General features: G+C 50.9%; 1 protein-coding gene and 1 pseudogene across 1 annotated transcript in view; one reads left to right on the top strand and one right to left on the bottom strand.

The window, feature by feature from the left end:
• The first annotated feature begins 1041 nt into the window (after positions 1–1041).
• Positions 1042–11635, top strand: LOC130156587 (thyrotropin-releasing hormone receptor-like; annotated as a pseudogene).
• A 5650-nt stretch (positions 11636–17285) lies between these two features.
• JPH2 (junctophilin 2) overlaps positions 17286–24274 on the bottom strand; it is a 34314-nt gene continuing 27325 nt past the window's right edge. The window contains exons 4-6 of the mRNA XM_056354919.1: positions 22025–22815; positions 20852–20949; positions 17286–19780 (exon numbers count right to left, since the gene is read on the bottom strand). Of these exons, the coding sequence (XP_056210894.1) occupies positions 20869–20949; positions 22025–22815 (872 nt within the window). The 3' untranslated portion in view covers positions 17286–19780; positions 20852–20868. The remainder of the gene's footprint in view (positions 19781–20851; positions 20950–22024; positions 22816–24274) is intronic.

Raw genomic sequence — 24274 nt, 5'->3', positions numbered from 1 at the left:
CAAGCATGGAGCTGGCAGCAGATCCTGGCTACTGCTGACCCATCAGGGAGATACTGGCTCTGCCAGCCTGACCCGCAGGGAGATACCAGATATCCCAGCCTCGTCCTTGGGAAGCCACGGGATCTCCCAGCCCAGGTCTGGGTAAGCCTTTGCCCCAAGAAGCGCAGCGAGGTGCTTGTTTGGGATGGGGTGGCTGCAGGAAAGGCAGCACGAGAGTGTCACTACCCCGTGTGTATCGACCCCCAGGACAGGCACCCCTCTGCCCCAGCCAAGGGAAGCAGGAAAGACCATGGGTGTCGGTGGCATCGCCCTGCTCCATCCTCCTGAGGATGAGGAGGAAAGGATCCCTCATCCCCAGCTCTCCCTGCCCGGGGGCACGGTGCAGCCGGTGGCTCGGCTGGGGCCACAAGGCACCCGGAGCCCCGTGTCCCGGGACGGACCCCCTCGCTGCTGGGGTGCTCCCAGCCCCCTGCGCCTCTCCAGCCGGGGTCTCCAACCTGCTACCTCCGCTCCCTGTCTGGCCTCCTCCTCCTCCCCTTCAGCTCAGCGGTGCGCTAGGACCCGGCGGGCGCAGGTGGGGGATGCCGGCGGGAGGCGGCTGGGGGGGTCCCGGCGGCTGGGATAGCCCTGAGGTGGTCGCGGGAGGTCCTGGTGTTTTCCGAGGGTCCCGGCGGCTGCGGGAGGTCCTGGAGAGTCCCCGGACCTGTGGATCCTAGGCGGTCCCGGGTCGTTCCTGAGGCTGGGGGGTCCTGGGGGTCCCGGGTACTGGGGTGGTCCCGGCCGCTCCCGCCCCTCTCGGCGGCTGCTGGGCGGGGGCGGCTGCGGGGGTGTGTGTGCAAGGAGCCGGTCGGCTGCAGGACTTGGGGTGAATCACGGCAAAAAAGGGGAGGGAGGAGGCGGGGCGGGGGCGCCGGGGCAGGGGGCGGCTCTTGGCTGGCGGCCCCCGCGCTCCCCGCAGCACGGTGCGCGGAGCTCCGCCGGGAAAGGAAGGGCGGGGGGGGGGCGGGGGGGGGGGCGCTGGAGAACGGCTCGGTCAGCCCGGGAGCCGCGCTGGGCGGCAGCGGCAACCAGAGCCTGGGCAGGATGCCCCGGCAGCCTCTGGAGCTGCAGGTGGTCACCATCCTGCTGGTGCTGCTCATCTGCGGGGTGGGCGTCGCGGGCAACGTCATGATGGTGCTGGTGGTGGTGCGCACCAAGCACATGGTGACCCCCACCAACTGCTAGCTGGTGAGCCTGGCGGTGGCCGACCTCGTCGTGCTGCTGGCGGCCGGGCTGCCCAACATCTCGGAAGTGGTGGCTTCTTGGGTGTACGGCTATGCCGGCTGCCTCTGCATCACCTATTTGCAGTACTTGGGCATCAACATCTCCACCTGGTCCATCGCTGCCTTCATGGTGGAGCGCTACATCGCGAGCTGTCACGCCATCAAAGCGCAGCTCCTGTGCACCGTGTCCCACGCCAAGCACATCATCTCCTCGCTGTGGCTCTTCACCTCCCTCTATTGCCTCACGTGGTTCTTCCTGGTGGATACGACCCAGGTCAACTTCTCGGACGGGGCACAGGTCAGCTGTGGCTACCGGGTCTCCAGAAGCCTTTACATGCCCATTTACTTCTTGGATTTTGCTGTCTTCTACATCATCCCATTGGGACTGGCAACTATCCTCTACGGCCCCATTGCCCGCGTCCTCTTCATGAGCCCCCTGCCTGCCACCCCACAGCACTCCTGCCTGGGCTCCATGCACCAGGGCATCTCCCTCAAGCTCTCCTGCCGGGGCAACAAGGGGGCAAGCAGGTAGGGGGTCCCCACTGGGCTGGGGCACGCTGGGCTGCAGGCAGCGCTGTCAGGGGCTCAGTGCTTTGAGGGGCAATCTGGCAGGGGATGGAGCGCCCCACTAGTTTTCTTCCCTTAGTGAGGGGAGTGGAGGGAGTTGGGGTGCTGCACAGAAGCCCCCCTAAGCGTGGCTGGGGTCTGGCAGTACAGATGGGCTCCCCTCTGCTTTGGCTGGGCTTGGCAGAGGAGGACAGGGCTCCAGGATCAACTGGGAGAGGCAAGAGAGGAGGGATGTTTGTTGGCTAATTAATTACTGATTGCCTCCCCAAGGAGGCGAGTGCTGGGTCACATTATGCCAGCGGAACTTGCCTTCCAGACAGGGTCCTGGGGAGGTGACCTCAGATTTAGAGGAGCAAAGGGAAAGGAGAACGGGCATGACACCTGCCCTCCGAGCCCAGCCCCAGCTGCAGACTGCCGGTCCCTGCAGCTGGGGAAGGCACCTCGCTGTCACAGCAGGGTGTTTGCCTCTCAGTGATTCCTCTGTCATTCTGCTGCCTGCTCGCTCCCCATCTCCTTCTCCTCCCACCTCCTTCGATCCTCATTCCTCCTCTTTCTCTGTCCACGTGGACAATCATTGTCTCTTGCCCCTTCTGTTTGGACAGGTCAGTATCTAGACATGGGACACTTGCATGCTAGCTGGCTGTTTGCGGGGGACCATCCCATTCCAGATTCAAACTTTGAATAAGTGGAGGCATGGGCTATTTTAAAGAAAAGGGCTGAATCTGGGAGTTTGGCTTGAGCTCTTGAAACCACTTTTGTTGTGATTTCCAGACAGCCTGAAATAGGCTTCAGCCTGTCCTAAAGTCCTTGTGTTTCCAAGTTAATATCTCGTTGCCTGACTTGCACAGGAATCTCCATTCCCCAGGAGAGATGATTCAGAGTCACGGAGGGGAAGTGAACAGCCCAGAGAACGTGTATTTCTTCATGAACCAATTCCAGTTCAGCTTTTTCTACCCTTTGCTCCAGCACAGAAAGGTTTAAAGCAAGTCCTGAGTTCTGTAAAAGTACTTGTCTATTCTCCCAGGGCCGCTGGCTGCTGCAGGAGCCTTGGGCAGGGGTTTCAGCAGTTAGGTCTCTAGATACTACAAGGCAGTATCTGAAGGTGCAGGTTGATGGACCTTTCCTTCCATCCAGAGCAGCCGCTGTGGTGGCTGTGCAGCTCCCCCCGCGGCACTGTGCCATGGAGTGGCCGTGCCGCACACAGTGTGCTCCAGCATCATTAGGACAAGTGGCTGATGGGGCTGGATGAAGGGTGCTCCAGCTCCTGGAAACATCTTGTGCTCTCTTTTCTGTTACACCAGCCATCCCCTGGCTGGCCTGACATCACAGAGCTGCCATCGCAAGGAATAAAGATGGCACAGAGGTTTTAAACTGTAAAGCAGTTTTGCAGGGCTTCCAGCTATGGTTTGTTGAATGCTTCCTTCTGATTGTCTACCGGCAGATCTTCAAAGCAAGCTGTGCTGCGAGTGATGAAGGAACCCCAGCTGTGCCATCAGTGGCATGTGGGCTCGGTAGCTGGCACAGGGGTGGGTGGCTGGCAAAGGGATGCAGTGCTGTGCCCCAGAGGTTGCTGCAGTCCAGGTTTTTCCGTAAATGTCTTTCACAGGTTGGATATGACACAGGACATGATTGCTTCATTTTGCATGTAGTCATAAGGGATTTTATACAGCTGTCTATAGAGTCAGAGGGGGAAAACCCAGGATCTATATGTTCAACTTTGATTCATTGCTGAAGGGTTGATCTGCTGGATGCTCAGTGCAGAAATAAGTTATCTGTGCACCAAAGGCAAGTAAAACCATACAGCTATGTTGACAAGAATTTCAGGCAGCATGAACAGGAGTGCTTGGAGCATAACAAATGCAGGTCTTGTCAGAGAATCCACCTGAGCTCTCCCTGAAATGCAGCCAGAAGTTTTTACTGGTGGTGCAATGGATTGAGGAGCAGAAGCTGCAGTGAGTCATGATTCTGCATCTAGTTATGAGGAAATCCAAGACCTCAATGACCCAGGGAGGAAAGAGGCCTCCCTGAGGCCCAAGGGCTCAGCACTGGCTTCTGCCTTTGGTTTGTCTCCCTAAGCATGGGCAGCCAGGGCCACAAGAATGATATTTTCAGGGAGATGCTGCAGCGTGCAGGACCCCAGGGTGACAGTGAAGTGAGAGCCAAGGAGAAGTGTGGACCGAGCGCTGGGGAATTGGCAGATCATTAAGAAAGGGATTTTAATGTGAGATAGAAGGTAGCTGAATCCATTCATGCCAGCAGAGCTGGCAGGTGGAGGTGCTGCATAGAGGAAGGAGCTTAAAAGTGAGTGTGGAGGAGAGCATTCCCATGGCCAGTGGGACCCCACCATGGGACATGTGGGCGATGGAGACAGAGGTGCATGTGCCCATGTGAAGGGGTAAAGCAGAGCCTGGGGGGGCTATGGTCCCCCAGCATCCAGATCTCAAGCTGGTTGGGGACACCCCACCAGTTTGGTTTTAGCAAAGTTGGGAGAGAGGCACAGAAGGCACCCAGGTGGTCTTCTCCAGGTAAGGTTCTCCTCCAAGAAAATCAATGGCAAAAAGCCCCTGTGCAGTTGACAGGTATGAGCCCTAAAAGGGAGCAGCCTGGACACTGGTGTCCTGTGTTGTCTTTGCCAGAAGACAAGTTTCCTCTCTGATTTTCTGATAGCCATGGCATCACTGTTCTCAAAACCAGAGGAAACTCAAAAAAAAGAAGAAACACAGATGAAGCTCAACTCAGAGCAGTGGACACTGCTTTGTCATACCTGATGCTGGCTGAAGAGCTCATAAGCAGGTTTCCTTGTTCATTAATCACCTGTGACCAGGGTGAAAGGGCAGTCTGACAGGTAATGCCTCCTGAGAAGTGCTGACAGCCCTTGAAAATGTCACCAGGAGTCTCCATGGGGCCTTTGGCATCAGAAGTGATGACACAGCATTGGCAACTGCTCTAATAACGAATGCTGGTGGTCTCCAAACTGACAGGGTGATGAGGAGGCTGTGAAGCTGATGTGTGTGCTATCAGTGGGGAAGACTGACGCAAGGGTGCATCTTCTTTAAAGTGTAATTGCCATGTAGACTAAACTATTAAAGACACCATTAGAAATCATGCTTGCAATTCTGGTCCAAAACTGCAATAGTGTTGCTGTCTGACAGGCTTCACACGTGCAGCAAGAGCTCCACGAGAGCCTGCAGACAGCAGGTCGTGTCCCAGCCATGTGGTGAAGTGGGAACCCCAACCCTGCAAACACCTTTGAGTTTGCTGGGCGATAGCACACGATTTGCCAGATTCCCATCACAGACCATTGGTAGGAGAGGGTGGTTTGGCTCCTGGAGGATCTGTCAGCCTGGAGAGCAGAGCAGGGTGGGAGGACAGGCTTGTGTGTAGGTCAGGGCATTTCTCTGCCCAGGCTACAGGCACCCATGTCAGCATTTCTCCTCTGGCCTCTCTTTGTAGAGGAACTGGCCCTTCCAGGTCCTGCGCCCAGAGTCCCCTGGGAGATGTCCAAAGGAGCTACCCCAGAAATGCCCATTTTTCTGCCTTGACTCCAAAAAGCCTGGATGGCTGGGTGTGTTTTGCTGTGGATGTGCTCCTGCACAGCCCCAGCACTGCACTGCTTGCTTTTCGGAGTATGAAGATGCTGCTGTTCCTCACTGGTGCCTTTAAAACACGTCAGTCCAGAGCAGGACGACCCAAGGCGTGAGTTTTGCTGTATTTATCACCTATAGAAGAAAAGGCCACAGATACCACCAGCCGCCTCCATGCACGTATTTCACCAGCTGGAGAGGGACCACTAGAGGGAGCGGGATTCCTACAAGAGGATGCTGCAGCTCAGGGCGGGGGTGCTGGGATAAGGGGGGGTGTGTGTGTGACCAGCTGGGGAGAAGCGTCTGTGACTTCCCGGACAGGGGCAGAGGCTGGACACAGCGCTGCGAGAGCCGGTGGGTTGGAAGAGCTGCGCGGGGATGCAGGATGCCGATCGTCTTGTATGGAGCAAGAGGGATGCTCACAGTGGGTTTGCTCTGAGTTACACTGGGCTTGGCCTGTGGAGGTGGAAGATGAGCTGCCCCTTAGCTTTGGCACAGGGACCTGGGATGTAGTCAGCAGCCTGTACAGCAGATATCCTTGGGCATCCAGCAACAACACTGCCTTTACATGCTCAAAAGTGGTTTTCAACTAAATATCAACTGTTCCGGTAGAAAATCCCCTTCTGTCTACAAACTCATCTTGCTCCTTTACAGCTGTTGTGTGCACACACTATGTACAATAGAGTTGTTGCAAAACACTTGCTGGAAAAATTATTGTCCCTGAGCTGGTGCTTCCCCAAGGGATGCTTTGAGGCTACAGCAAAGCTCCAGTGCTTTTTTTCATACAGGTGGTTTTGTTGGTTGGTTTTTTTTTTGTTTTTTGTTATTGTTTTGGTTTTTTTGTTTTTTGTTTTTTGTTTTTTTTTTTCCAGGAGGCCATAATTCAGGACTACTCCAGTTAGGGATACAAGTCCCAAATTCTCCTCAGTGCCGATTCATTTTTCACATGAGCACCAGAAGTAAGTTCAGAGCACCTCAAGTGGGCTACAGTAACTCACCTCAGCCAGGCAGAATGCAGAAAGACATGGAGACAGGTTTCAGCCATGCTTGCAGACAACACCAGAGATTTCTTTCCCCACAATGGGAAAGAATAGGAGACTCCCCACAATAGGAGAGTGAGTTTGGGATAGATTGTTAGGTTTCATCCAAAGGAGACATCCTGTGCTGACACAATGTTGTTAAAGTCGTACCCAGGAGAACATGGTCTGTACGGACGGTTGGCTTTAAAAGGCAAGTCTCAGTCTTCCAGTGAGCTCAGGGCAGGGCTGCCTTGTCCCAGCTTGTGGTCTGGATGCAGCATCCTTGGGGAGCACTGAAGGCGTTCAGTGAGGCAGACGTAATAAATCCTCGTGGTGCTGTTTCCAGCCGGTTTCCTCTCCCAGGACAAAGGCAGCTTTTTTGCAGGGCTGTAGGACATGTAGCAGGACGAGCTCTTTGGATGACAGCACCTTGTGGTCTTCTGCACTCTGGAGGGAGGTGTTGGGAGCTGGGCGAGCACTCACTGGCACTGCCGGCATTTCCACAATAACCAGCCAAAAAGCAGGGGCAGTTATGGTTAAAAAGCAGATGAATCACTGGTTCTTTTCCAGACTACATTTCTTTCAGTCTCAGAAAGGACTGGAATGAACTTAATTTTCAGCCTTATTAGGATACACTCCCCCCATGTTGTCACTCCGGTGCAGAGTTCAGATCACTCTTCACAAACATCTTGGGTTCCTGAACAGTAGAGCAAGGCACAGAGTTACAACAGTTGAAAAGCCAAAGATGTTTCAGACTCAGGAGACAGCACATGAGCAGTATTAATTAATGCGTTAGCTTTAAAGGAGACATTTCAGCGATACAGAAACCTCCCTGCCAGAAGAGACACCTGCCAGAGAGCAGAGCTGAGGGTATATAACCTCAGGGATTTATTCTTCCTGGCCCCAAGGGGTTTAACTGAGACACCTGCTGAGCAGGAGTGCTTGTGTCTCAGTGAGGATGTGAAGAGGTGTGCTATTTCACTTTCCCAGGACATATTTTGCCTGCCTAGGACTGCTGAAGCTGATGGAAAGACTCGCCCACAACCTTACTCCCAAGAGAGCTCTTTAACATGGACCCTTCCAGGCAGGACAGGGACATGTTCAGTCTCTGCATGGGATGGAAACGCATAGAGCCTGCCCTCTTCTCTCAGGAGGAATAAACTGCTTAGTAGAGTGGAATTAAATTCTGACTGAAATTGTCCTTAGGATCACTTAAACTGAGGAGCTGGTTGCATTTTGCTGTGGGGTTTCAGCTATTAGCACAGTTTTGTTCAGATCAACTTCATTCAGGTTCTCAGGAAATAAAACCTCAGATAAATCAAAAATATGGCAAAAGCAACCCTTCAAAAAAAAAAAAATTTGGGCCTGTGGAAGGCAGCAGGCAGGCTGAACACTCCACAGCTGCCATGTCCATTTGCTGTAAAGATGCTTAGAACAGTAGAGAGCAGGATCTCGTCCACAGGCACTGCTCACGTGGCATACGGTGTTGAAGTAAAATCTGCTCCTTCGTGGGCCGATCTGGTATTGGGAGCTCTCTGTTCCCAGGTCTTGCAGTGCAGACCACAGCAATATGGTCTCACCACTGCTGTCGGGATGCTCCTTCCCTCGGCAAGGGGTGGCCGAGCCTGGCTTGCCCTGCCAGCCTCAGCAGCAGCCACAACCATGCTGGTACACAGAGATTTTGATCATCGTCAGCTATGTGCCAAGCAACTGCTGTCTACTCCCAGCCTATCTGTTCAGGAATATTTCTATAAACCAGATTATCACCCTAGCAGTTGCACACATTACTAGATATAGTGGCTTGAAACCAAAAGCTTGTGAGATGGCTCTTGCTCTTCCCAGCCAGCCCTTGTAAAAGGCATTGAAAAGCTACATCTTATGGACACAACTTGTACAATCTCTCCTATCTTTCCCAAAGGGCAACAAACTGCTGCAGCAAACATGCTGCAGTCTTAGCAACAGCCTCAGCACTCACCGTATCACTGCAAGATCTTATTCTGGGAAGTGTCCTCACATTCTCATTAAACCACACACAGCAAAACACTTCTATTTTGGCCTCAGCTTGATAATAGTGCCTTACTTGTACAGCAACTTTTGTTGCCACTACCAACCACCTCTGATTTCTACTCACAGCATTACAGGAAGGCACAGTTGCTTGTGACAAAGTAAAAAATAAACAAAAAAACCCACTCCAAGAAAAGCTGAGAGACTGTAAATGTGATCTAAGTGCTTATTTCCATATCGAGAACTGGAGCCATTGCACAACTCCCCTTCTGGCATTTGAAATGCCACTGCCTTAATATGCGTGTGGCATCAGTGTTTACTCATACTTTCCTCCTTGGGGACATATGTATTCTGTAAATATTAACTGGAGGATGATTGTCACCTACCAGAAATAGCTGTTGAAATTATTAAGATCACTAGAGTTTCAGTACAAAAAACCATTTTCTTAAACAAGCTTGAGTCACGCTGAGGGCAATTACTGCTCACTTCTGAATTCTCAATAACTTCTTCTTCCTAATATGTTAATGCAGTACTTCCCTAGTGTGCTGCAAATTAAAATAACCTATACCAATTAGCCAAGTAACTCCCATATCAGCATAAGCAGGACTTTGTGTAAGACTTCAGACGGTCTCCTCTGCTCCCAGTGCTGCTCTATACGTGGAGCCTATTCCCTGGAACAATATAGCTGAAGTAGGTAACCAGGACATCCCAGACAAGGAGCTGAGCTATATTCCATGGCACCCCCAAAACTTAGGTCCCTGCTTTTGCACTTTGTTTTCCCATTAATTTATTGCTATGTACAATTTTCAAATTTTCTTTCTGGTACAGAAATTCCCATGATTATCCCAGACCATTTCCAGGTTGGTGGATGCTTGTCCTAAAGAGTTTTAAAGGCTTTTTTCAATGCTAGGTGAAAACCTCTCATTTAAGGGTTTTATTTATGCAAGATTATTTAATGAACAAAACAGATTCGGAGAGGAATAGCCTCATGGTTTGGGTGCCTATTTGAAATGCTTAAAGAGAGATAGAAGTGATATGTAGACTAAATTAGCTGTCTGCACCATTTTTCCAGGTAGGAAACCCCTACTGGAAATTTAACATCATCTGACTTTCTTTTTTTGCATATCACCACCGACAAGGTGACCAAAATGCTGGCTGTCGTGGTGGTCCTCTTTGCCCTTCTGTGGATGCCTTATTGCACACTGGTGGTGGTGAACTCCTTCGTGGACCCTCCCGTATCTGAACATCTGGTTCCTTCTCTTCTGCCACACGTGCATCTATCTGAACAGCGCCATCAACCCCATCATCTACAACCTCATGTCACAGAAGCTCAGGGCTGCCTTTAGGAAGTTATGCAAGTGCAAAGAGAATAGTGCTGAGAACCCCGCACTGTACACCGTCCCGGTGTACTACAGCATTGTGAAGGACTATTCCCATGACAGCTCCAGTCACAACCTCACCAAACAAGAAGTACTGAACAGTCTCCCTGTGCCTGTAAAGAAGAACAAGCCTGCCAAATAAATCCTGGGACCCTGAAAAAAGTGCAGGCAGTGCGAGCTATGTGGCCGCATGCACTGTGTTGGGAAACAGCCAACAGAAATTGCTTTGGCATTGCAGCAAGCTTAATTTAATACCTCTCCAGGGCATTTAACAAAACAGATTCTTACAGGCAAATTAATTTGCTTTTCCTTAGCTCTAATTTATTCTTGTTTGGTGAAATGTTAGTTACAAGTTAATGTTTAGCATCTTTAAAGAATCTGTACTTAAATACAGCAATGCAATGCCGTTCTGTGTTACGTGCCAGTGCAACTGTCTGTTGAGTTGGGCCAGAGCACTGAGAGGAAGGGCATTTAGGGAAAAAAACCCTCTTTCTGCTGGACCAGTTTTCTTATAGGGTGAGATTCACCTACCCAAATTTACATGCCTATAACAGACACCCTATGTGAGCTGCTCCTCTAGAGTCCCTTCAGAGTTCAATGGGACAACTAGACACTTCGAGGAAGCGCATCTCTCATCTCAGCGCAGTCCTCTGAGGAATGCACACACCTACTGAGGAGACGAACGCCTCCTGAGATGTGACTATTTCTGTCCTTTGACTGTAAATGGACTCTTTCAGGTGGAGACTCCTATGTTAGGAATAACTGAAGCTGGGTGTCACCAACCTCACCTCTCACTTCTGGAAATATTGCAGTGCTGGTGGCACATAAACCCAAGGTCCAGACCAGTTGAATTTGTTACAGAAAAATGAACAAACTAATAATGAGTGTTCCCTATGGTAACAGTATAACTTTCCACGCTGTGGTTTAAGCTTCTTCTGGATAACTGTACCTTTTCTGTCCAGATTCCTCTAGTTGCTTCAGCTGGATACCATAGCCTTGTCCTGTAAGTCCCGGTGTGATGTAGCTGCATGCCATCGAGCAGCGTTGCTCTCCATCCCAGCGACAATGGCACTTCAATGGCAGGTGAAGCAATTCTTGTATTTCCTGAGAATAATTTGTGAAAGTGCATCACATGCTTTGTGGGAAGCAACACATTGATTAATGATACAAAGATAATAACAATGCTTATCGCTGCTATCATCTTGTGAGCAAAGAGGATATTGATAACTTGTGACATCCAAGAAACCAGCCCAAGGACACTTGCTACAGACTTGGAAGAGACTATCTGGTCTAGGAGTAAAATAAAAAAAGATTACACAAGCCAAACACTAAGGCTCTTCCCAAATAAAACAAGTGTCAGCCACCAGTAACCCTCAAGTGACTAAAAAATTCTTAGAACAGCCAATATGGCCTCACTGGTCAGCACTATTTTTGCCCAGCTATACTGTTTAATGATCCTAGAATTTTGCATCCACTCAAGAAATATCCATGTGATATTTTTAAGAGCACAAGATGTTCTGCATCTACGGGAAATCAGTTCCCTGGGCAGTCAGAACACAACCTCTCTCCCACTGATGTGCCAGGAACTTTCCGGGACCTATTTCATTGTGGTACAGGGTGGCTTTGCAGGTATGATTATTATATTATGAGTTAAAAAAACTATCTACTTTGACCCCAAAATAACCTAAGGATGAGGGGAGAGAATACTGGTTTTAGCAATTATTTGAAGAGCTTGTGTTTGGAATTTAAGGGTTCATGCCACTTTTGTGTCATGAATACGTATACTGGTAATTTAGGAACTAAGTTCTTTATCATTATTAAGGAAGTTCTGCACTGAAATTTGGGATTTGCTTCTTGAAGAAAATGGAAGCATTTTTGTTGTGATGTGAGAAAATTGTTCCACTTAGCAAAAGAAACTAGGAAATTAAACAGTTTGCTTGTAATAATCTTTTCTCTAGCACAGACCTCTCACCCCCCCTGCCCCCCGCCCCCGCCCCCAACTTCCCTTAGAATGGATTTTTCCTTAGCAGCTCGCAACAAGCCATTGATAAAAGCATCTGCAGACAAACCAGAGCAGTAAGGATCAGGGTGCCTCAAAGTAACACACAGGTAAGGCATAGGAGGGGGAAAGGGAGCCCTGGGGCGGCTGCTGCTCCCCTGAATGTAGCAAAATCCAGGGCTGAGGTCTGGATGTGTCAGTCCCTACATGGGCTGGGTTGAGGCTAACAGCAACAACTCACTGCATAGTCCAGAGCTAAGCTGGGCTCCTGTGCTAATGAGTCCTTCTTCCAGTGCATCACATTTACCTACTCAGAACATAACAGCTTCTTCCCCTTAAGCCACTCCATGCCCTGTCTAGCCAGCACAGGAATTAATTTTCTTCATCTTCACAGACAACTGTGGCTTGCAGCTGCCTGGGGCACAAGGTCCTGAGCACGCAGGCACCTTTGGGTGCACACACCCCCACCAGCCCCAAGAGCCAGAGACATACAGCGAGCAGCATCGCATCGCATCACATCCCATCCCATCCCATCCCATTCCATCCCATCCTTTCACTCCCTGCACTCCAGCCAACTGCTATAAAGGGATGGATGATGGCAAGGGAGGGAGGAGAAAATTAACCTTTCTTAGCAGCGCAGTAAATTGGTAACACCCTGCAAGCACAGTGGGGTTGGAGAGGAGGAAGAGCTGGACTCTGCATCCCAGTGCTGTTTGCTTTGGTACAGTAGCTAGATCATGGCAGCACAGCCCAGCTGCCCCTGGGGCTATGGAGGATGGTGTCTCCCCAGGGCCTCCAGCACAGGAGCATCTCCTCGGGAGCAGGCTGTCCTGTGTCACCCAGCCCTTCCCCCTGGGGATGCAGGTGCAGAGAACACAGGGGAGCCCACTTTGCCCTGAGGCCACGTGGGAAGAGGATTTACTGTCTGAGCTCTAAACCCCACCTGCATGACCTAAAACATTTCCCAGGCATGGGACGTGCAGTTCGACAGACGACCTCGATCTCTGCAAACCCAAGTAGTAGCTCAACTCTGAAACATCTCCATCAGGATCTTTTCCACCTCCCCATCACTTTTCCAGCCTTCACTGTTCCCCTTCATGCTTTTCTCCCCCCAGACAGAGACATCTTAAAAGCGCTATTCTCTTATTTATAGCCAACAGCTAATTGATAGTTCTGAACTTTTTGTTCAACATACTTGGGATTCAATTAAAACCCGGTCCTCTTCTCCCCTAATCTGCCAAGTACTGCATGACCCTTGTTATTTTTTTGAGAAGTAATTGGCAGATAAATTCCCCCAGTACCACAAGATCTCCGGCAAACGCACCAGAGCATTAAACTCCGTAGATGAGGAATGAGCTCCTGCTCCCTCCCCCAGCATGTATGAGGACAAGTCGAGAGGGTTTTAGGTGGAAGTGGAGGCAGAAGGTCAGCACTCAGCTTGGTAAGGAGAAGCTGGTTGAAAAGACAGGCAGCTGTGTGCTGTCAGGAAATAAATCACTAGCAGAAAGGAATTAAAAGAAATAACTCATCCCTGTAACTTCCTCTGGATATCCAGAGTCTGAATAAAAACCTTAATTCCTTAGATGAAATGAAAGGGCGCCCTTCAGTCTTCAGCCTGGATTACATGGTACCCTGAAACACTCCACCTTGCTCATAAAATCTGAAGCTGTATTTTACCTTCAGCATTTATTTAGTCTCAACAGCATGAGTGTAAGCTTCAAGTTTATAAATATGCCACTAAACAGAGAATCTATCACTCCTAAATAATCTACCACATCGAAACCACTCCTGAATTTTGATCTAGCCTGTTACTTTCTTAATTAAATCTCATTATTTCTAACCCCTGCCCTTCCAGTGCCTGTTAACCTGGTAAAATGCCATCTGCTTTCTTCAATTACAAGCAAACAAGTCCCCTGGCAGGAGAGGGGGACCCTGGCACCACTGCAGAGCCCTGCGGGGAGGGGATGGATTTGTGAGCACTGCACAGAGGTGGCAGCAGCTTGGGGAAGCGCTGGTGCAAGCAGGGTGAGCAAGCTTTATGGGCCTGAAGAACCACAGGCTGGCTGAAGCTCACAGCATTCAGACTTGCATTTTAGGAGATAGAACATTCAGTATATTTACCTGGATCTGGCTGGCCCTGGTGCATTGGTGACAGAGGCCACAGCATAATTGCCTCTATGCAGTGCACAGATGTGTACCCAGCAAGGATTATTTACTCCTACAAAACTCAGAATTTTAAATAAACTTCCACAAATCTTCAGTTTAAGTCCCAGTCAGGTTGTTTTCTTACCTTTTCTCTAGATTTGGGTGGTGGAAAATGTACTTTCGTGGGGGAAACTGGGCATCCACACCAGCCTGTACCATAGGAGAGTGTGGCCATGCTGATAGCTCTTTGTGAGAGCATCTCCCCTACAGTCCTGGCCAGCACTCCAGGAACCAGCCTGCCCCAAAGCCACGTTAGGGAGTAACCCACTAAATACCTGCAGCTCTCTCTAAAAAGAAAAAAAAAAAAAAAAAAAAAAAAAAAAAAGACAAAAAGACTACAAGGGCACCCAGCACCTCCCTGGAACCAGAGCAGGCTGTTAGAGCTTGGCTTCTGCTCTGCAGCACAATCTTGCAAAGAGCACATTACAAGGATTAAAATAGTGGTACCTTTAAATTAGTAATGCTCTGGTCACTGAAGAAGATGCTGAGCAACTGACTTCAGAACCACAAAAGAGGGTGGACCACACACTAGGGGACAAATGAGATACAGTCTCTTTCAATCTGGTCTGGCCCCTGGCTGCTGCTTTGAACTCATTAGTTCAAGCAGGCCCCAATTAAGGAGCTGCTAATAAAGCCTGGGGGATAGTCCTGCAGCAGTGTTAATGTAATCACTCAGCAGTTACTTGTTTATGTTGCAATTCATGTTCCCTAAGGCCTCCGGAAGGGTCTCTGGCCAGTGCTGCCCCCGACCTGCCTCCTCTCTGAGGTTGCTCCTCAGCACTCTTCAAACCAAGGCATCCATTCTGGGGAGCATGCTGTGATGCACAGCAGATCCAAGCTTGCCAGTCCTGGAGGGCTGGTGCTGGTTTATGGAAATACCTTCAGTTAGCAGTTAGCCAGCTCTGCATGTTTCTGCCCTGCCAGGGTCTAAATGCAGACCCCAATGGGAGGACATCACTGGCATTGCCTGTGCCCCAAACCAGGGGGACCTCCCCAGCTATCAACTGAGGGAGGGGACGTGACTCCAACACCACAGGTCCCCTGTGCCATGGGTGATGGCCAGAAGTATTAAGGACAGTCTGTGTTTTATAATTGCTGACTTTTCTTATGACCACCTTGTGAATTGGGCTCAGTGTGCCGTTTCTATAGAGACAGGGGATGCTGCCAGTGCACTGGCGGCCTGGTGGCCACTCGCTGCTCCTCCAAAAGGGAATGCCTGAAGGCACAAGCCAGGAAGCCTTTAAGCTTTCCCCTCTCATGGAGAAGGTCCTGGTGTGCTCCCGGTGCTAATATGATTTTGAGATGGCCAGTGAAAGCCCGTTGTTCTCCCGTGCTGGCCGATCCTGTCTGTCCTCACAGGCACGGCGTGGGTGGCTGCTTGGAGGAAATAAAGTAAAAGCAACTTTTTCCAGCCATGCAGTGACAGCGTTTCTGGCAGAAGAGGAGAGGAGAGGGTGGCCACTGCAGGGCCCCTTGCCAGCCCAGAGCTGGGCATGGTGTGCCCTTGGCTTGGCCAGGTGGGAGGGGAAAGCCAGAATTTGCAGAGCCAGGTTTGGGGACTAAGCCATGGCCAGGCATGTGACAGTGTTTCACTGGAGCTGCTAAACAGTGGCTGTTCCCCGGTGCATTAATGCTCCCAGCATCACATTGGCTTCCTCTAGGAAGGGTTCTGGAGCAAAGGCGGTGGTGGAGAGCCAGCCCCGTTCCTGGCTCCTGGGCCAGAAAGGAGCACAGCCACCCCGCTGAGCTTCCCGGCACCTCCTCACTGCCTGGGCCACCTTCACCCAAGCTCTGGCCATTCCTCTTGTTGGAAGATGCAGGCCAAGAGCAGGGCTTGCTCCCGAGAGCCCCGATGCCCTGCAAGGGCGGTGGAGGGCAGCGTGCCGGTCTCCAGGACGCCTGGGCAGGTCACTCTCAAAGGACACCGGGGCTCAGATTGCACCTTCCCTCCCACCGGTGAGGCTGAGGCTGCTGCCCTTCGGACACAGGATCAGGCTAGTGCCTTTATCCTGGTTCTCACGTATCAGACACCTCCCTGCCTGCCCAGGGACGCCTGGCCAGAAGCAGGGTGGGGACGTTACCCCTGAAACCAGCAGCTTCTGAGGCAGAGACCCAGCGCTGTTCCCCCTCCCCTGAGGAAGGGGCAGGCTTTTTGTCCTGCCTTTATTAATATTTTTGAAGCAATATGTCATCGCTTTAGCAGCAGACCCACCTACCTCCCTGCTGCCTCTGCCGCACATGGGCCAAAGATATGCTCCATTCATCAGCCTGAGATTTATGAGGTGCAAAGGGCTCCAGTTACCCTGCTGTCCCCAGCCTCCTCCCAGTGACTGGATGAATGAGATGCTGCTGGTTACTCACATAGCAGAAGCAAAATAAGCTCAGAGGAGAGTAAAGCCACCATTACATCAAACTCAGCTCCTTAAGCCTCTACCAGAGCACGAAATCTTCTGTCATGAGACCCCTTATACCCACAGAAGCTGGGGGAGACTCCGCTGCCCACAGAAGCTGAGCCTGCATCCTGCCAGCCTCTCTGCACAGGCTGGCTTTGCTCATGTGAGGTACTCCAGAAATAGAAAAGGGATTGAAGGTTTTGGCTACTCTGGATTCCTTGGGCCCCTGGGCCCCACTGCCCCTGGCTGGCGCTAGGCTCTGCTCTCCCGTCCTCCCTCATAAATCACTCTTCCCCCAGCTGCCATTTCCCTGCCCACTGTGCCTGGCTTTCCTCTCACTTTGGCTGTTTGAAGAGGCTGAGAGGACTGACCGCAGGCAGGGGAGAATCACTCCTCTCCAAACCCAGGAGGGCTGTGGCACTAGAGGAACAGGCAGTGATGCACAGCTTGGAAGCAACTTGGCAGCAGCCCTGGGTTGGGAGGCAGGGAAGGGACCTGTCGGCATCACCTGGGCAGACTTCGGGCCAGCAAGCTGCCCTTCCTCCTGGGCCTGTGCAACCTCTGGCGGGGGCCAGCACGATGGTAGCACACAGAGCTTGTTCAGAAAGCAGGAGGTGTCCTCAAACACCTGGCACCAAACTTCTAAAAAGCAGTAAGTGAAAAAATTTATCTTTGCAAAGTTTCCCCCATCAACAACAAATGCAAGATTTTTAAATAGATACCAGGAAAAAGCTGAAGACTATCCAGATGCCATCTACGAAATTCTGTACCACGTGTTGATGAACTCCCATTTAAGACTGGAGTGAATGTGTCAACCTTGAAAGAAAGCTGAAGATTGACCTGCAAAGATCCACATGGATACAGTGAGCAGATAACTGTTTATTATTGCACATAATCCAGCAGAACAACCGACAGAAAACTCCGGACAGTAGTACACAGATTGTAGTAAACAGCTTGCAAAATCTGTGATGAGGGTATTTTTGTGTGAAGAGTGAAATGTATCTGCATCTTTATAAGACCTGAAAAGTATAACACAATATCCTAGTCAGTTTTGAAAGCATGCAGTTTGAGGTAAATCTGTTATTTTGCATCTAAGAAAACGAAATCCCTAAGGGGCTATATATATGTATATATCCATATCTCAGTGCAATATGGATATATTTATACGTCACATAAAAGCAAATCTACCTACTTTTCTCAGAAAGTTCCTAGGAGGAAAGCACATTACCGAGTGCATATCACATGCATAAAAAAGTGGGGTGGGGGTAGGGGCAGAAATTACCTTAGCACTGTTGAAAAAGATCCATTTTTGTGCTCAGTGATAAATAAAAGCCCCTCAGGTCTCTCAACGGAAATTGTCTTGGTGGTTAATAAAAGCAGTTGGCATATTGAACTGCAGAGCTGGCAAGTGAGTGCCAGCAAACAGGGATAAAATGTCAAAGGCATCAGAGCCTGGGGTTTGCAATACATTTATACTTAAGAAAAAAAGAAAAGAAGCAAATTGCTACTAGACTATGCTCTGTGGAAGTGTAGATGCTGCTGCATAGCTTTCTCAGGACTGGTACAGCCACGTGGCTTTTAGAAAGGGATCACATTCACTTCTCCCACAGTTAACACCACATATTTGCTACTGTGGCAACGTTCCTGAGCTGAATAAGGTTAAAAAATAAACTTGGTTCACAAAGAAAAGTACTGAATTATTCTCACTCTCTTATGCCATAATTAGAGCAGATAAATTAGGCAGGTTCTCCCCCATCTCTCCAGTCAGCGTAAACCCCTGTGTGTCTGCTACCCTGTCTCTGAAATCCTTTCAGATTGATCTTTGGAGCAGACTGGGCACCCGGGTTTTTCCCAGCTATCATTTCCCCATTCTTTCCAGTCCCTCAGGTTTTCCCACCCAGTCCTGTGCTGTGGGACCTCAAGATACACAGAGGTGCACAACTGACTATAAATAACATTTCCAATTATCTTGAAAAAGGGATAGAAAATACATATTGCTCTTAAAAAGAAGGAAGAAACATGTCCAAGCACTCAGCCTCACACTAAACTGTAACTTCATCTGTGCCGACCTTCAAAGCTCACACTGCTAAGGATCAGAGCAGATCATGGTGGAAACATCTTCCAAAGGTCACTCCCTGTCGCAGCTTTGGGAAGAATCAGTGCAAATCACTCAGGCTTCTAAGCCTCGCACGCAAGAACAACAAGCTAGAATTGCCCCACTGTACTCTACCACTGCTGAAAGTCTGGTTGCTGTGTATTTTTGAGCCTAACACCCAAATACACTGGAGTCACTCGGGTCTCTGCACCTTTTTTCTTTCAGGAATAATGTAACCTCTCCCACGACAGCCACCCTGCATCCTCTGGCTGGAAAGTCTGTTCACTCTGTTGCAATGAGAGAGCCCAGGAGCCCCCCTGCAGCCCAGCATGCCAAGGGGAGGAACCTGCAGGTGTACGGAGGTATTTTTCAGTAAGTACCTCCTTTTCATCGTAACTCACAACATTTTCATAGAAAAAAGGGGTAAAGGGACAAATTCAGCACACCTATTTCCTTTCCCGATACAGTGGGAAGTCTCCCACTGCAAGATGCTTCTCTGGTGGCAGGACAGCACTCCAATGGCACCTGATCCCGCAACAGGCACCGTCTCCACCTGCAGCACCCCCCACATGCACAAACAGCCTTGGATCAGCCAGTCCCTCGCACCCCACCCCGCAGCCCCTGTCTGTCGTGTGTCAGCAGGCGTGGGCAGGACTCTGGTTACACTTCAACAAGTCCAGTTTCCAACTTGCTCCCCCTCTCAGTCCTCTATATGAGGAAAACTACTCCAGGCGATGGGAAAAGACTTTTTATTCATCCCTTTGGATGACTTCCAAGCACAGAGGGTGACGTTGTCCACCCCTAGCTGTGACGTGGCTCTCACGAGTCATTTTGGTTGCTGTGTATTGCTTCATCTCCACACCATGGATGCTGTTTTTTGGGAAATCTCTGACACCGAGTCAACCAAGGGAGTTACAAAACACATCAGTGTGCACGCAGGAGACCTTCTCACTCGTTTTCCTACAGCTACAGATAAATCCCTCATCTCTGGCATGACAGGACAGTTGATGGCTTTGGTGAGAACAATTTAAGGCAACTGTTATTTTATACAAAGAAGAGAAGGAGACTGAATTGCAGAAACCCTGGCTTTTCCTTGGTAGATTGCAGAGGCCAGCCACAGCCTGGGAGCAGGGAGACTAAATTGATCTTCAGGTGCTTTCATTTACGGTTGATGTTTGCAGTGCAACCTTGAGATCGCAAGTCCTTTTAGGTGTTTCCAGGTGGCTGAGTTTTAATCCCCGCCAAGGTCTGTGGTCTCCATCAGCAGCAACGCCTGTCCCAGACAGAGATGAACAGAAGAGTGAAGAGTAAAGAGGGAGAAAAACCACACCCAAAACGTAATTTTGGCTGTCTGCAAGGCTTTCACCTGTGCAGACAGAGTGAGGACTAAGATGACAACAGAAAGCAGTGCCCAGCAGAGCAGTTTTATCCTGCAGGAGGCTGTGGGAAGGCAGCCCAATACCCTCATGGCAGCTTAGGAGGTACCTCTCGCATTATGGTCACATGAGGCCCAAGGATCAGGTTCAGCCTTGACGGGGGTTATTTCTGCAATATTTGAGCCCAAGGTGACAAAAACCTTGTGGAAACCCATGACATATTCCTGTGTGTAGGAATCCCACAGGCACAAGACACCTCACAAGATTTTATTGCCACCGAATCCAAATGCAAACCCTCATCCCAACTCAAGTGGAAGGCCTGAGCGAGCTCCCGTTTAACCTTAGTCAGATACACATCTCAGATTATATTTACCTTTAGTAAAATGACTAGAAACAACAGCTACAGAACTAGCACTGGGGCAATTGGAGCTGCAGATTTCAGAGTGTCATATTTTTTTTTGTGTTCTTGCCTCTTGCTGGGCTGAGTGCCAAGAAATATTGCAATGTATGAGTTACCTGGCAGCAGCTGGCATAGAACAACAATTTGAAAGTGTTTCTCAAAACATGTTCGCAGAAAACAAATTTCAAATTTAATGTCATGCATTCTTGCACTGGAAGTCTCACTCCGTGAATCATGCCCATGCAACTGGGAAGGCGAAACTATACTGTGAGATTGTATCTGATCAACACAGTTCAATTTTTTAACTTTGAGGAAATAATTTTATGAAAAGACTTGAGAACTATCCACTGAAATTACTCCACAAATCACTCTTGGGACAGGCAAGGGATAACTGAGAATTCCCAATGCTCAATGCAAGGTAATTGCATCTATTGAATAAATACCCATGCATTTTCATCACCAGGGCACCCATCAATGAATGATTTGCATTGGCAGTAAAGCTAGTTAACCCTAAAACATCCACAGTGACATCTATAAGTTGAGGGTAAAATCTCATTGCTCTTCTTACCTTGTCTGAGGGGTACATCATGTCAAAAAATGTACAAATAGGATGGCCAGACCAATGTTCAGTAAGATGACCATGCAGATCACGATTGTGTTAGGTCCCTGAAGGAAAAACCCAAAACAGAGAATTATACACCAGAGCTCCAGGTGAGGAGACAGATGCAGCTTGGTTCTGCTATTCAAAAATACCAGAATTACCCACTCCCAACGCACAGATATCTGGCTCTTAACAGCCAGTCTGAATTTTGAACTAGTTCAATATATCTGTCAATCCCTATTCCTATGTCTCCCTTGCAAACTCCTTCTAAGGAGGCTAAATCACGCTTCTTCTGAGGCTAAGTCAGATGAAGGGAGACCCTGACCACAGGCACGTGAAGTGCTAAGTCCATGTCGGGCTGCTCCTCCCAACTCCTTTCTCCACCTACATTGCCATGTTTGCAAAGTTGCCATTTTTAAGATAAATAAATGCACCCACATGAGACTGCTCTAATTTCAGACCAAAATATTTCCAAGCTGTGCTTTTCTAAAGTCGCATCAGAACCATTCACGTCTAAAGGGTTGCAAGATGAGAAGCAGCGGGCTAATAAACTGTCTGGGTTTACAGCTGTATTTGCTCCCAGCAAAACTAATTTCAGTGACTATATTTTAAACCTGGGAAATCAGCTGGTGATTCGAAACCACATGCCAGCTCATGAGGTGCCCTTACTGCAAAAAAGTAAAAACAGGTAAAAAAAACAACCCCGCTTTGCTTTTTCATTCCCGTCCTACATTTTCCCCTCAGTTTTCCACATCCATGTTAGCTGGTAAAGAGGGTGCGAAAAGAGGGGGAGACAAATGTAAAAAATGAATCCGAAGATGCCTGTTTTCCTCAAATTTTGAAATAGGGATGTGTCGGGAAGCTGATCTGCCCTGGTGCAGAGAGGCAGTTAAAATAAGAGGGTTGTGAGCGCCAGCGCCAGCGCTGGGGCAGGGCAGGCTGGGAAGGCAGCAGGACGGGGAGGTCAGCGGCGTTGGGATGCCGAAAAGAGCCTCTGGATGCTGCTGGGGGCCCGCTGCAGCCCCCCGGCCCTGGGCTCTGCATCCCTCTGGGCCCTTTTGGACCTCCTGGGAAAAATAAACAAAAAATAAAAAGGCAGAGATGGCTCCCGGGGTGCCTCCTGGGCTGCCTCCACGTCACCTCTTCACACTCCTCTTCCTCCTGCGCTGCCACCACCGCCGCTGGCGGGGCCGGGCCCCGCTTGGCCCCCGCCTTGGGCTCCGTCCGCCCCGGTGCCCTGCCCTCAGTCTTGCTGCCAGCGGTGGGCTCGGCCCGGCCCGCAGCCCTGCGCTCGGGGCTGGGGCGCTGCTTTGGCTCCTTGGGCTGCGGCGGCTCCGGCATGGCCTCCGTGCTGGCCGCTGCCTTCTCCTCCAGCTCCTGCGGTGGGGTGGAGGTGCCCCCCCGGCGCTGGGGGTCCCCCCGTGGTGGCGGGGGCTGTGGCTCGGGCTCGGGGGGCAGCTCCTCCTCATAGTCCGCAGCGGGGGAGACCGGGGAGGTGCGCACAGCGTAGCCGTGGTAGCCCTTGACGAGCTCGACGTCGGGCTCGTGCGCCATCCTCTGCAGCGGCCCGATCTCCATCTGCTCGGTGGGGTGCCCCCAGCCCCGCGAGGCCGGACGGCCCTCACCCTCGAGGGGCACGGGGCTCCCGCCGCCCGCCGGGCTGCCCGCCCCGGCCCAGCTGCCCGGACGGAGGGCACCGTCCTGGCGGGGGGCCGCTTTGGCCCGCTTGGCCTCGGGAGGGGTGGCAGCAGGGCTGGGGGCCGGGCTGGCGCGGCGGCGGGCCTCATCCTGCTCGTGGAGCTGGGGGCTCTCGGGGGGCGTGGGGGGCGGCGGGGCGCCTTCGGGCCGTGGCGCCTCCTCCTCCATGTTGACGGCGTGCTCCGCGTTCTCCATGATCTCCTGCAGCAGCTTCCGCTTCTGGTACTCGGGGCCTGCGGAGAGAGGGGATGGTGTGAGGCACCGCCCGGGGGACCCGAGGGACAGTGGGCCGCTCTGGCTCTGTGCCACCATTACGCCCTCGTGGGTTTGAGGACGAGTGAGAGAGGGTCCGGGCTGGAGGCTGGGAGAGGAGGTGCTCCCAAACCAGAGCTGCTCCCAAACCAAGCTGCTCCCAACACAGAAGCTGCTCCCAAACCAGAAGCTGCTTCCTGGAGAGATTTCCTCCAGGAGCAGCTGGAGGCTCTGAGCCCCACCACATGAAGTCCAGCTGGAAAGAGCCAACAGAGCAGGTGTGGAGCTCCAGGTAAGGGTAAAGAAACAGTGAAAATCTGCAGCCCAGCTTTTTGCAGCCACACAGATGGGCTATCCTGGGGCTAAAGAGGATCCAGCTCCCATCAAAGTTTTGGTTTGTTTTTTTTTGTTTTGGTTTGGTTTGGTTTGGTTTGGTTTTTTTAATGGCTGGGAAACTCTTCCATGTGGCTTCTTTGATGTTTAATACCATGGCAACTTCACAAGTGATACAGGGGATGTCCAGCCTCCTCGGGAAAGGCAGGTATGCCCAGATGATCCACCTGTCATCCCTCACGATGGGGAAAAAAACCCATTTCTCATGCATGGAGCAGGGCTGGCAGTTTCACAGCCCTCCTCTCTGCACTGAGCCCTGCAACAGCAGCAAAATTACCTGGCACCATCACACCAGTTGATGCAGAGCTTTGGCTTTGCTCTGGCCTCAACTCCGACACTGATTTGTCAGCTCTTAGCCACATTGCCCTCAGTTCAATTATACACCTATCATTAAATCTTTACTTCTTGTTAACCCTAGGCTGTGTCTGCAAAGCAAACTGCAGACCAGCTGGAGTCTGGGGAAGTCAGCCAGAGCCTGACACCAAAGGTATCTGCTGTGCTGGGTGGCTGGCTAAGCAAAATCCACCACTGAACAACTGGGAATATCTTTTGGAATAACCACCCTGCACAGTGCTCTACATGCTGGGACCCATGCTGGGACAGGGGTCCCCACATGTCACTGGGATGCTCATAGCAAGTGAGAACGTGAAGAGCATGCTTCTTATGGGCAGCGTGAGGTCACAAAACAGCTTGTTTGGAAGCAAAGCACCTGCTTTTGAAAGTGGCTGTGGCCTCATTCAGCTGAATCCAAGTGATGCTGAGGGGTGCAGACATACAGGGCTTACTCTGTGCTCCTGAACAGCACAGATCCTGGAGCCGCTCTGGCCCCAGCTGCCTTGCAGTTCCTCCCCTTGTCTCCTCCACCCCAAGCAGACACAGACTCGAGCCCAGTCAGGAGACTGGGATTGGTGCTCCTTTCCCTCTAATAAATCAGCGGTGTGATTTGCACGCTGCTACCTTCTGCCCATGCAGGCAATGCCCCCGCTTGGAAGGGGCAGTGGGGAGAAAGAGAGCACTGATTTTAGCTGCTGTGCCCTGCCTGCACAC

This window comes from Falco biarmicus, chromosome 10 (genome assembly GCF_023638135.1).
Source record: "Falco biarmicus isolate bFalBia1 chromosome 10, bFalBia1.pri, whole genome shotgun sequence".
In the NCBI taxonomy this organism is placed as follows: Eukaryota; Metazoa; Chordata; class Aves; order Falconiformes; family Falconidae; genus Falco; species Falco biarmicus.
This window is presented reverse-complemented; position numbering and strand designations above follow the sequence as displayed.